The sequence below is a fragment of the Corvus cornix genome, chromosome 10 (assembly GCF_000738735.6).
Source record: "Corvus cornix cornix isolate S_Up_H32 chromosome 10, ASM73873v5, whole genome shotgun sequence".
Taxonomy (NCBI): Eukaryota; Metazoa; Chordata; class Aves; order Passeriformes; family Corvidae; genus Corvus; species Corvus cornix.
In genome coordinates, this window is record NC_046340.1 from 9,016,315 (window position 1) to 9,030,393 (window position 14,079).

General features: G+C 44.0%; 1 protein-coding gene across 1 annotated transcript; it reads left to right on the forward strand.

The window, feature by feature from the left end:
* The first annotated feature begins 674 nt into the window (after positions 1 to 674).
* On the forward strand, positions 675 to 10,989 carry ARRDC4 (arrestin domain containing 4). Its single transcript, XM_039557789.1, is given in 10 exon segments — positions 675 to 858; positions 1,969 to 2,120; positions 2,122 to 2,341; positions 3,411 to 3,477; positions 3,751 to 3,898; positions 5,677 to 5,779; positions 6,475 to 6,731; positions 7,395 to 7,557; positions 8,033 to 8,187; positions 8,299 to 10,989. Coding segments are annotated over 10 exon segments (1,506 nt in total). The 3' UTR covers positions 8,356 to 10,989.
* The last annotated feature ends 3,090 nt before the right edge of the window (positions 10,990 to 14,079 follow it).

Consider the following 14,079-nt stretch of genomic DNA (forward strand, 5'->3'; position numbering starts at 1 on the left):
ATGAAAAACGTCATATAAGGAAAAGATTTATGCAAAACTAGTCAAGTCTGAGTTTAATTAAACTAAAAAAAGTACCAAAATAGCACAATTTTATGCACCACAATTCCCAGCTACAATGCAACATTTGCAGTTTCTACAAAGAATTATTTCAAAAGCACAAAGGGGTGTGAATAGCCAACAATTCTTTAAATATTCAATCAGCCATTATCAAAACACAATTATTTTCTCTACATAATTTTCATCACGAGTTGGGGAACGCATGGCCAAAGGTTGAAATAAAGCCCATGAATTCACCCTATCTGTAACCACGTTCCTTTTCCCCGGGTCACTATCGATTAACACGGATGTGTGTGTGAACCTGTAGCCAACAAAAGGTGTTCCAAAGGCCTACCTGGCTCTTGGCAAGGACAGCTGCTTCCTTACTGAAGAACTCTAAATACGAGGCTACATTTCACAGGACACACAGGGGTTCTGAGAAAGCCTAGAGTTATCTCATGGGTTATTTAAAAGCCAAGGCTCTGAGTGTGGAAGGCAAGTTTTGCTAATTTCAGTAATTAACTGAGTCAGCTGGGAAGCACCAGGCCGGTGTTTTGCAGCGCCCCAGAGGGATGGGGGAATGCAGGAAGATGCAGCTGTCAGAAGCTTCAAGGCAGGCAGGTGACTCAGACCGGGAAATGACTCCTTTGTCACCCGTGGAACTGCCGGCACATCATCCACCGCACACACCTCCAGGAAGATGCATTGCTGCCAGCTCGGGCCATCATAAAACACAACAAGGCCAAGAGCAGCATTATTTGCAGTGTGTATCTAGTAGAATCAAAGCATTTCGGTTTGCAGCATGTCTCGGGCTGGCTGGAGGTGGGCGCGGAGCTGTCACAGCCTCACCACTATCGGAATGATGATTCTGGCCGCGCCCGCCCATTCAACTCAGATATATTCACTACTTTTCCACTGTTTGCTGGGGTTTCCTAAGCTTCTATTTCTAAACATAACAGCAACACTTTGCATTTATTCTTGTGGATCAATCTTCGAAGTGTTACCTATGGATGATGTGCCTAGGTGTGACAACACGCAGCGGGGGTGCACCCACTTCCCTGCCCAGGGACAAAGCAGGGTTTTAGGAGCAAGTTCTTGAACGAGGCCGTTTCGTGCTTTACACGGTGCAGAAACGCACAGTATTTGTGGGGACACGAGGTTTCCACGCTGTCCAGGACTGCTCATTTACAGCTGAACCCCTTCACCTCCCGCTCCTCAGTGGGGCGAGAAAGGGCTTCACACAGGCAGGTAACCTCCAGGCAAAGCATGGGGGAAACAGCAGTACCACGTCGTTTTTCCGTATTTAAAAGCCCCAGCCAGCCCAGCTGTCAGCGGGAGAGGCTGAGACCGACCCAGCACAGCACTGCCTCTCCCTCCCCGAGGGACACCGAGAGACAAGGTTTCCCCTCAGCGCGGGGTCACCAAGGGCACATGGCTTGCGCACAGCGCTGGCGGGCAGTGACCAGAGGAAGTGGCACAGCGAGCGACACCACCGCCCAGCTGCCTCCCTTGGACACCTCACAGCGGGCCAGGGCTGAGGGGCGTGCGGGCGGTGAGGGGTGAGGGCCCGGCCCCGCCCTCAGCTCTGGCCCCGCCCCTGGCCCCGCCCCGCCCCTGTTTACCCACCGGCTGTGCACGTGGTGGCCGCGCCGCACCATTGGCCCGCGCACCGGGGCCCTGCCGCCGCCCCGCCAATCGGCGCGCTGTCCACGCGCGCCTGCCCGCGCGCGATTGGCTGCACCGCGGCGATCACGCAGCGTGACGCACTCAGGGCGTGCGCCCGCCGGACGACCAATGAGGCGGGGGCGCAGGGGCAGCCCGCGGCGAATGGCGGCGCGCGGGGCTGCGGGGCGGCCAATGAGCAGCGCGCGGGGGCGGGACGCGGCGCCGCGGGCGCTGGCGGAGACGGGCGGGTTTAAAGCGCTCGGCGAGGGCGGGCGCGGTTCCCCCGCGGCCGGGGAGCGATGGCGGCGGCCGGGCCGGGCCCGGGGGCCGGCGGCGCGGTGAAGACGCTGGCCCTGGTGCTGGAGGACGAGGCCCGGCGCGGCGGAGGCGGTGGCTACTGCAGTGGGGACACGGTGTCGGGGGCAGGTGCTGCTGGAGCTGGCGGGGCCGCTGCCGCTCCGCGGGCTACGCCTGGAGGCCGCGGGACGGGCGCGCGTCGCTTGGAGCGAGAGCCCCGGCGCGGTGTCCGGGGCGGGCACCTGGGGGGTGGCGGTGCGGGCGCCGGGGCCGGGGCCGCGGCGGGAGGCCGAGGTGCGGTACCTGGACATCCGGCAGAGCCTCCTGCGAGACCCGCCCGAAGGTGAGGAGGGACGGGAGGCGGGCGCGGGCCCGGTCGCAGCCGCGGCGGAGGTGGGACCGGAGGAGCGGCGCTGCGGGAGCGGGGAAGGGTGGCGGGGCTGCGGAAAGGCGCCCACGGTCGGCAGCGGGGGGGAGGCGGAGGGGGAACGCTCCGGGTGGAAATGGGCATCGGGGCCCAAAGAAATGCGCGGCGACCGTGGGTGCCGGGGCACCGACAGGACAGCGCTGGCACCGCGCTCAGCCGTGTGCCCGGGGAAGCTGCCACTGCCTCATCAGTGGCCGCGCGATTCCTGGTACGGTGGCTGAAAAACGCGGAATGGAGCCGGAATAAAATCCGCAGCACGATTCCCTGCGTTGTCTGGGTTTCCTGCAGAGGTTCGGCCCTTCTGTGGATTCCGTGGGTCCCTTCCGCGCTGGTTGTGCTGTACAAGCAGCTGCTGGGAAGCTGCCGTGGAAGACCCTGGAAGCAGTCAGGCTCATCCGATGGATTAAGGAAGCAGAGGAAGCTCGCTGTTGCCGAGCTTTGTCACCCAGACAGTGCAGCACTATGGCAGCGTTGAAAAATTAAAAACAGAACAACGACATTTTGTTCTGTAAGGGTGACATGCAGCTCAGCCTGATCTGTAGGGAAAGTAGATTTAGGCCTTGAGAATTGTGTAACAGTAGGCCCTATATGAATAAATGGGGAGCTCGTATATTTATAGTATTTCTTCATACTGACCTTAAATTGCAGTTTTTTCAGCACAGAAGTTAGGTTAATTGTTAATTGGAAAAGTAGATTAATTGCTGTCCTGCTGAAAAGAAACTCACTTTATGCTTTGGAGAAGCCATTTTGGATTAGAAATTGGCCTGAGTCCTGAACTGAATCTCAAGGTCTCCCATGTTTCCTTGATTCTTGTTTTTCATTGAAATCAGAGCATAAATAAAGCATGGGCTGCAGTCCAGAACCCACTGGGATCAATAAAAACTTTGTGCATCTGGGTGTTTTAACACATAAATAACTTGTAAAAGTGTCTCCTTTGTTCTATTTCTGGAATAACTAAAACATACTATTCATTCTTATCCTACAGGTGAGGAAAACTTAGTTCTTCTGGATGGAAGACACGAATTTCCATTCAGCTTTCAGCTCCCTCAAGAGTAAGTTAAATAATCCAACCTGAAGGGATTGTGCTGGATGCTGCTTGTAGTGGAACATTACCTTAATGTAATTTGACTTGTGGTTTTTTTAGTATCAGCTTTATATACTTGTCTTAATCAAGTGCTGCACAGAGAGGCCTTGTTTCCTTTAACTTCCCCAAGGCCCTAAAAGTACAAACTGTAAATTGGGAAATGTTGGTGTATGCAGGAAGTGTTAATGTTTAGAGCTGAATTATTAATTGAGGGTAATGATTTTATGACTGCTTGTTTCAGACCTCTGGTGACCTCTTTTACTGGGAAGTATGGCAGCATTCAGTACTTTGTGAAAGCAGTTCTGGAGAGGCCTGCAGTACCTGACCAGAGTGTGCAGACAGAGCTCCAGGTCATCAGCCATATCGATGTCAGCTCACCAGCTCTCTTGGTAAGAGGGTCCCCCACTCCTCCTCTCCTCCCCTGTAAAACCAGCTGCAAATAAACCATTTCCAAGCAGCCATAACCCTTCCCATGTAATTCCAGAGTGTCATTTCCTGACTTCTGGAAGCATATAAGCTCCCTAAGCTTTTCTCTATAAATAGATGATCTTAGGTTGTGTGAATAGCAAGCAGAGTGGTTTTTTTAATACCATTGATTACATCCCTGCTGGCAGAGATGTTCCTGCCAAAAAGTTAGGCAGGCTTCATAATAAGGCTTAATAATAGTAATGCATGAGCGCAGAGTAGTTACTCTTACCAGAGCAGCTACATTCACAGGGCTGCAGTGTCCTAAACTCTACAATAATAGTAGGTTGAGGAACAGTAATTAGAGAAGAGTATTAATCATGCTCAGCCTGTCATTTAGGCTCTGGCCATTATGTTACGTATCCCTGCATTTTGCATGTCGTTTTCTAACATGAAGTGTGTGCACGCAGCTGCTCCAGAGATCCTTTCAGTTATTTCCCTATGACAGATTTGGCCACATTAAAGCATTGAGTTTTTAATAATCACTGGAAATACTGTAGAGTAATAAGAAAGATCAGGCATTAAGTAATGAGAAAATAGGCAAGATGGAAGCTAATGAGCTGGATTCTTTTATCTCAACCCATATTACGAAAATAATATAAAATTATACCTTGCACTTTCATGATAGCAACTGGATCTAAATGGTTATTCATTTAAATATGAATGAGTAATTTCTATTTTATTTAAAATGGTGGGATAATTTTAACATCATGACGTGAACGTAACTAAGATGTTTTGAGCAGGCTTTTTTTTTCTCCTTCATTACATGCTTACATTTTAATCCATTCTAGAGAGAACTTAGGGTATTTTGGCAGTGACATCTGTAAGCAGAATAGCCTTTATATTCAGCAGTTAGGAGTCTGAAGGCATCATACCCACATTGTGTAAGGACAGAGCAGACCATAGGGTACTGCGCAGGAGAGGCCTGTGGGGCACATCAGGAAGGCAGTGCTAGTCCTAATGGATTCCAAGGCTACCACCAAAAGTGCAAAACAGCAAAGTTTTTTCATTATAATAAAATAACAAAACCAGTTTTCATTATGGTATTGACTGGGTGCTACTGCCCAGTAAATCATTTTGAGTAACTTTGATCCTGGGCTTGGACCCTTGATGTGTGCTTGTGAGTTTCTTCTAATGAAAATGTTCAGGCAGTGTAAGTGTCATCTAATGTGACAGTCCTTGAATAAATAAGATGGTTTTTTTCTTGCCCCTAAACTTCTGGGGGGTTGTGTGGCTTGTAAATAATGAAGGTGCATCCCCTTAGCCCAGTGTATACATACATTTATCCTTTCTTAAGGATACAAAGATAAAAACAATTTACCTACCTTAACTGTTAGTTGTTCTCAGATGAAATAATTCTGCATTCTTCTGCACTGAGGAACATGGGGATAAACACCACAGTACTCCATGACATCTTTAAAAAGCTAATGTTGAAGACAAAGCACATGCAAAGACACACTAGTCTGTGTTACTTAGTCAGTACAGTCTAAATGCAGACTGGGATTTCAAAGCAGAAATGTCCAGATTGTCAAACCTTGGTTCCATTTCACATGGTGGCAAAACTACAGTTGCACTGAGCAGTTCAGGGATTCAGATGAAGTGGGTTTTAGAGCTGGATTGCAATGACTGATACACATAACACTAAACTGCAAGTGATTGAGAGCTTCATCCCATAAAATGAAAAATACTCTGTATTTTATAGACACCTGTTCTAAGAAGTCAGGAGAAGATGGTTGGCTGTTGGTTTTTCACCTCTGGGCCAGTGTCTCTCAGTGCCAAAATTGAGAGGAAGGGATACTGTAATGGTAAGAGTAGTTACCTTAAAAATATATATATTAAGCATCTAATAGGTTTGTTTTTTCTTTTAATCTCAGTGAAGCCAACATTTTGCAGTTCAAAGAATAGTTCTGTTTAATAGAAGTAAATTAAAATCTATATGAATTTAATTTTTAAAAAATCATCATGTCTTTCCCCTTGGGAATATAAATTGAAAGGAAGTCCTGTTAATAATCTTATGGAAAGTCCATGTACATGTGAGTGTAAAGAACAACAAAATGTTTTTATTTGGGATAAAATACGTAATTGGGGATGTAATTAGGTTTTTACATCATACTTGTGTAGGTTCGCACTTTCATAAGCTTTAGCAGCTTCTCTTTCATCTTGATAACATTAGATACATTGAAGAAATAAAATAAAACATCTTGAAATTAATTTAGTAATATAAGAAAGATTGGGGCGTAATTTGCAAATAAAGCTTTTATAGCTTGTTCATACTATTCTTAATGTTTCAAAATGAATCATTGTTTATGTGTAAAACATAGTAGGTGGCTATAATTCTGCCTGGATACCACTCTGAAAAAAATAAACTGGCTTGAGGAAACTTACCAAGTATTGTTCTCATAACACTGCAGATGATGTACGTGCTGTGTAACATGCTTTGATACTCCCAGAGGAAAGTTGGTAAATACAAATTATTCATTAGACTTTTTCTGTCTCTAAGGGGAAGCCATCCCAATCTATGCAGAAATTGAGAACTGCTCTTCTCGTTTGATTGTTCCAAAAGCTGCCATTTTCCAAACACAAACTTACCTGGCCAGTGGGAAGACAAAAACCTTCCGTCAGATGGTTGCCAATGTCCGAGGAAACCACATTGCCTCTGGGAGTACAGATACCTGGAATGGGAAAACTCTGAAAATCCCACCTGTATCCCCATCTATACTTGACTGCTGCATTATTAGAGTAGAATATTCATTAGCTGTAAGTATTGGGTTTTCAAATATGCAAGCTTTGGATACTGCATTCAGTTGGGAACAGAAGAATTTACTGAGTAGCTTTTAGGGTTTTGACTTGGGAACAACAATAAATACAAATCTAGGGAAAGGTGTCCCAGCCATTGGCAAGGGGATTGGAACTAGATGATCTTTGGGGTCCCTTCTAACCCAAACCCATTCTGTGACTGTATGAAAAATAAATATCATAAACTATATACATGAGAGAATGAAGGTCACAAAGAGATTCTGAGATGGAAAGACAGGAATAATGTGGAAAAGGGAAAAATGGTACTGAGGAAGATGCAGCTTAGTTTCAGACATGCAGAGATTATTTTGGGAAAGCATTTCAAGCTGAATGGGTTCCTCAAGTGATTCTTTCCAGAAATGGGAAGATAAGGCTGAAAGTCAAGTGCATAATCAGTTTGTCAAGATGGCTTTATTGTTTAATGTCACCTAGAGACAAGTTACAGCCAGAAGGAAGCTGCTGAAAATTAAGGAAAGCTGCCACGGTATTAGCTAAGCGTATCTGGGATGACAAGGCTCTTAATTTTTAAATAATTTGCAGTGTAGGGAGTAGGGCAGCTTTTAAGAGCAGCATTCAATGGGGTCTCATGATGTTTTTTTCTTTTGTTTGGGGGTTGTCACATAGGTGTATATCCATATTCCTGGTGCTAAGAAATTGATGATTGAAATGCCTCTGGTGATTGGCACTATTCCATGTATTGGATTTTCAAGCAGAAACTCCAGCATTACCAGCCAGTTTAGTATGGATATGAGTTGGCTGGCATTGACCATGCCTGAACACCCTGAAGGTAATAAATATATATTGAACTCTCTCTAATCCAGCACAGTACTGTCTGCAGCAGATGGGTGCAGTGCCAGTTTAAGGGCACTGCCAGGGATGTAGGCCATGGAAGTATGACTCGTGAGAAGTCTTAAATCGAGATCCAAAAGGATTGGTGAGGTTACCCTAACTCCAGCCTTCCTGAAGTCTCTCTTTACCCCACCTGAGTGAAATAGCTAACTTCTGATAGTGGGAATATTCTACTCGTTACTGAACACATCTTGATACAACACTGGTTTGCTGCTGGGGTTGTCCTAAAAGCACAGCACTCTCTGTATTCCTGCTGAATCACCTAAGCTTACTGAACACATAATATCAGTTACAATATTTATGACTACAGTGCACTTCCAATACAGTTTTCATGGTCCTGGATATACTGTAATACAGCTGTTGTCTTGCTGTGAATAGTTTGAAATTTGACAGTACCATCTCTTGTGTTTCAGCACCACCAAATTATGCTGATGTAGTGTCTGAGGAAGAGTTTTCCAGACATGTTCCTGCTTACCCACCACCCATTGATTGTGAGGAACAGTTGTGTTGTCCTGTCTTTGCTTACATACAAGAGTTCCGGTTTCAGCCTCCACCTCTTTATTCAGAGGTAAGAAAACAAATAGCAGGTGGTGTTTTTATTGTCAGATGGCAAAAAAAGCCCCAAACACAAACCTAAATGCAGGAATTGCAGGCAGTAATTGTTGTCTTCTCTCCTTAGATTGATCCACATCCAACTGATGTAGAAGAAATGCAGCCCGTTACATTCATGCTCTGAAGAGGATTTGTAACAAGAGCATCATTGTGATGAATGTCTTAATCTTTCTGCTGCTTAAGCTGGTAGTGCAGCTAAAAAGGAAACAGTTTTCTTTATCAAAACCTCATTCTGTGTACAAGAAAGGCAAAGGAAAATGGAGAAGGAGGTATGAGCACGTTTGGTGATAAAAGAGAACCTGCTGGATTAGTCTGCACAGAGGATAACGGGAGCAGCCAAGCTTGGGATACTTGAGAAGTACCTGAATATACTGAAATGAAAATAAATCCATGAAATACTGAATGTTTTCCAAAAAGTGGATACACTACACGAAGTACGAGGAGGAGATGTGTGGATCTTCTGAAGAGAAAAGAATTTATATTTTGTTTGCAACACTCTGGAAGAATGTACATAGTGTTGTTCAGAACTTCTGTAGTAGAACTTGCATAGTAGAACAGAATGTGGGGTAAGAAAACATTTCCAAAAGATTCCAGTGTTCAAGGGGCTTCAGCTTTGCACTGTCTGCATTCAAAAAAGGAACACTACTGAAACATGGAGTGAAGTCTTAACTTCATATTTGATGGGAACCTGCCCTTCTCACGACTGCCAAGTGGTACTATTTCCTCATTCATCATGATCCTGAAGACACCCTGGATGACAGGATGGCCATTACACAATATTATGAAGGCAACCATTTCATGAATGCAAGACGCAAGTATGAAACAGAACAGTGAACTTAGAGACAAGCTTATGCACTATGCTTTCTTTCAAGGGATTTCTTAAGGGAATTATTCTAACCTCTTCTACTGTGAGTTCTTCTTCTGCATCTTAAGCCTATGGATAGCATGATAAGGGGAAGCATGGCAAGGGAAAAACCTTTTGCCAGCAGCAGGTATACTTAGCAAAATGGACAATATTTATTTATTCAAAAGCCTTTATAAGCCTACCTCTGTTTTGGATATTTACTTACGGTCAGATTTGAGACCAAAAAAAGTCTTGTTAAAGCTCCAGTATACTTCAAGGTTCTAAAAGGGACCCTAAATGGTTTCTGTGGTTAGTGAATGAGATAAGAGGTGTAGGGAGAGGTGTATATATACCCAGAATAGACATAGCTTATAACTGAAGTGAAAGCAGATACCAGGGGAGCAAAGTCCTCTGGTAATGGCACAAAGCTTTTCATTACTCCTGCATTTTTGTCTAAAGATCTATTGTCAGGGGCTGCACTAGTCATTTGCTATCCATACTATATTTGTTGGTGTGTTTCCTTGTTTGTTTTTGTTGTTTAATTTTGTTTTGGTGCAATATTTTAATGTTTTCTTCCTCAGGTCATTTAGAATAGTGAGAGTTCGTTGCTGCTAAGACTGAAGGCACAGCATTTACTTGCCCTTGTGCTGCCTTCATTTAAAGTAGAATGTTTGCTTCCTGCCAGCCATCAATGGGATAAGTAAACAATCACCAACAGATCACTTACAGGAGCAGAAAACAGCATTTCAACATGCACGTTTACAGTCCTGTCTTTGAACTACAGGGGATTTCGGACTACTAGAAATACTCCCTATGTCTTACAGAAGGGTTTGGGGTTAAAACCCGGTGCTTTATGTGGTAAAACAGTGTACTTTCTGATACCTACAAAAATAGTGATTTGAGTTTCCTTCATTTCATCAATAACTGCAGTTTAAAGAAAGTCTAAATGGTTTTTTACCAAATCTGTCTTCACTTAAGAAGCAGGGATTTTTCTACAGGCATACACAGATATATATTTTTAGTCTTCTTTTAGTATGACTCCCTTACATTGTCTAATTTCTAGCACTTCACCTCAAATCACTGGCATCAGTGTGAAAGACAGACTAGTGGAGATTCACGTTTCCAAACTGCAGTTACTCCTTTCATTTGCAACATTTAGTATTTAGTCTTCTATAGCAAATGCAGCTTAAACCAAAATTTGAGTGCATGATTTAGAAAGGACATTCTAAAAATGAGTATTTAAGTCTCAAGATGCAGCTCTCATGCCTTTTTATTTGAGTGAGGGCCTGCCCATACAATCGATGCAGGATTTTCATTCACATCATCTGGAAAGGGAACAAGCATCTTTTCCTTAAACAGATACCATTATAGTTACTTGAAAAGTAATGTGGTTGTGTATTAACTTGCATGTTAATAATTTAAAATCTTAGCTTAAAGAATGTTAGGTGCTTTTTTGGACTGTAATACCTGATAGGTGATGTGTGCTACCTGGTGTAATCATGGTCAAGCAAACAACAGTATGAAGGGTAAAGATGTGCTTTCCCCCTCCCCCAAAAAATCTTTCAGTTGTTTTTTATTCTTTGCAGATAAACTGTGGCCTTAGATTGTTTGCTGCAAAAAAAAGTCAACTATTACGTGTTTCTTAGGAAGCACACATGGCCCTTCAAAGGAGGGGTGAAAACAAGATTAAGTTCTGCTCTCTGGCACTTGGCTTAGTGCAGAAATTGATCCTTAAAAATAATTACTGTTTGCACAATAATAAGTTCAATATGCAGGGGCTTTGTTTTGATAACTGTGAAACAGTTTAAAAGAGACAAAATAAAAAAAGCTGTTTAACATACAGGAACATGATTGTATTTTGTACTAATGAATGAGCCCCATGGGCTCTTTGTTAATAAAAATGTCAAATCTACAGTGTGCTGTTCATCTCTGGTTTGGTGCTATGTCAGGAAATACCTGAATTCTACCCTACAGATCTCTAATTCCTCTCGGATCTGGGAATTAGGCCTTCATCTGTCACTGTTTTAGTTCCCTGAACTGTTCATAACCAAGAGCTGGAACAAATTGATCAAAAAGGGCCTACTCCCACCTGTATGTATTATGTAATAGGGGCTCTTACCCATAAAGATGGAAGGATGTGAGTTCTAATTGGATTTCTCATCTCATATATTAATCTTAGAGGATATTTCATTGTTTCCTTTAGACAAGATCAGAGCAACAAACTAAAGATAAATACATCAGAACAACCTTATAACCAGAGTGCAGAATGACTTAAGCAGAGACACTGCTAGCATGGGGAAAGAGGTGACAAACTGTACCGACCCTGCTCACCTGTGCCAGGAGTGAGATGATAAATCTCCATCAAGGTCCTGCCTCCCAAGGATTTGAGGAAAAACAAATGGTTGATTTCTTCTTCCTGTTTCCACTTTTGAGGGAAGATGGGAAATTTCTCCTTGGAAAGTCGAGGTGAAGATGCTGTTCAGGATCGTGGAATCACAGAGTGGTTTGGGTGGGGAGGGACCTTAAAGCTCAGCTCATTCCACCCCCTGCCATGGGCAGGGACACCTTCCCCTATTCCAGGTTGCTCCACGCCCTGTCCAACCTGGCCTTGGACACTTCCAGGGATGAGGCAGCCACAGCTGCTCTGGGCAACCTGTGCCAGGGAGGAATTTCTTCCTTGTACCTTGATAGCCTATTCAAGCACCAGAACATGCAGAGTGGTCATGATTGATTAAAAGGAAAATGTAAAACCTCATACTGGTCTTAGATTTTAAAAAATCTCTCTCACTAAATGATACTTAAATATCTTACCACAAAGTTCACAGTAGCAATTCTACTTCATCCACTGTTTGGTTTTATAGGGGAGTATTTCTGTGAACATGCTGTAATTGTCTATTAAAATATGTTTAGTGTTTAAACAGGTAGTAAAAAGCCAGGCAGAGATAGAGCAGATCCTGCAGGCTCGTGTTTGCAGCTCTGACCCTTCTGATGCTTGCATGGAAACGCACAGTTTATGTACAGAGCAAGAGAGATCATTTAATCAACTCCTGGGGCATGGTCCAAATTATCAAAATAGCATGTTCCATGACTTCACCACCCAATTTGGACAGCAAAAGGGAACATCTTAACTCATTTTGTAAAATCTCTGCTATATATATAGCAGTAAAAACATGTTTGGAAAGCACAGTTTGCAAACAATGGTGATTTGAAGATAATCAGTTGTTCTACAACCCCTTACAAAACCCAGCCATTTGTGCTTCATTTTCTAGTTAAATTCTGCTGATTTTCAGTGCTCTCCTCAGGGTAGTGACTTAGCATAGGGACACAGAACCCAGCCTTCAGACTGCTGCCTTTTCTAAAGCTGATTACATAATATGTTAACATCAATATGGACAGTACAGGCTGCTGCACAAAGTAAATTCTCCAAAGAACTAATTAGGTCTAGGGTGAACCCAGTCCACTTTTAGTATTAAAATTTTATATATGGCATAGACAAGGTGACAGTTTTGTTCCAAATTACATTGTCATTATTTCTAAGCAATTAATAGGAAATGACAGTACAGAAAAGCTCTGCTAGAATATCACTGCATTATTGACATTTTAGGACAAGTGACTAATAACAATTTTAAGTCAAAAAACTGTGAAGAGTGGCTTTATGTGGAATGGAAAATGGCAACTCAAATGGGACTTCACTGGAGCAGCTGCTCATGCCAGCAATGTGCTGTGGGCCTTCTTAGTTACATAGAGGAGATTCAGCTGTACTACTGATTAATCTCCAAACACCCATCCCTTCAAAAGAAAAGAGGAAATCCTTAGTCTGGCTTACATTCAGCCACCTGGCTGCCCCATAGGGTGAGGAGAAAATGAAAGACAAGGTGAAAGTTGGAACAAGTAGGCTAAACCCAGCCAATTTTTGGCAATGAAAACTCTCATTATTTCACAGCACCTTGGAACAGCATCAGCCTCCCCATAAATGAGGCAGTGACAGAGGTGAGAACAGAAGCATGGGCAAAAGGGTAGGATTTTGACTGCAAGATCTTCAACAGGATTGTTGCACACTCAGAAAGATTCCAGGTCTCTGCATAGGCCAGTCCTATTTGATGTCATGTGTATAATCAGGTTGCGTTGGTCACAACATATCAGACCCCAGCATGAGGAGAAAGTGATTCTTATTGCTGAACTAATTAGACTAATCAATGCACAAAAGGGAGCACAAGTGGCAAAAGTTACAATTTCGTTTAAATAATTTAAGGCCTGAAGTGCTTTTCTCCTATGTTTTAATGTGATGTGACCAATGCATTAGCCTTAATAAATTAGAAAGATACTAAGAAAAAATATTCTTCTGTCCTTAGTGTAAAATGAGAGCAGAAAGGGAAAAGCATTAACTGACCTGACAGATTCTCCTACTATAGTGTCCTGGAGGAGCAAGGAAGTGTCTGAGAGAATTTAGTGTCCACACAGACCAATCAAGTTTTGTATGGTGTGCCCCAAAAGTGGCATTTCGGTGTGAGCACATCTCTCCCTCCCTCAGAGCAGGTTGGCCTCACCCAGTACCTGCCATGCAACAAGTCAGACCTGCTTCACACAAGGGAGCAAGATCAGAAAGGCTGGAATTCAAAGGGACCCTCCCAAGCTGCAGCCAGACCTTCTCCCATGTCACAGCCTGGAGCAGCTGTGCTGTCACCTGCGAGGACATGAGTGACACAACCAGCTCCTCCGACCCCACCCGGGAGTCTCACACTTCGGGGCAAAGAACTGGAGATGTCTGTTTGCAGAGGTGTTAAATAGAAAGGTCCCCAGGAAGGGCAGCTTCACAGGCTTTCCCTCATGTGATCCCACCTGCCATCGCTGCGAGAGGACTTTACACTCATCCAAACAAATTAACAATTCATTTCCAACCCTGACATGAAGATTAACCCTGCCAATTAATTCCTTAATCTCTTGCTGCTGACAAGGCTCACAGCTGCCATGTGGATGCTTGTCCACTGGGGCCTGGAGCAGGGC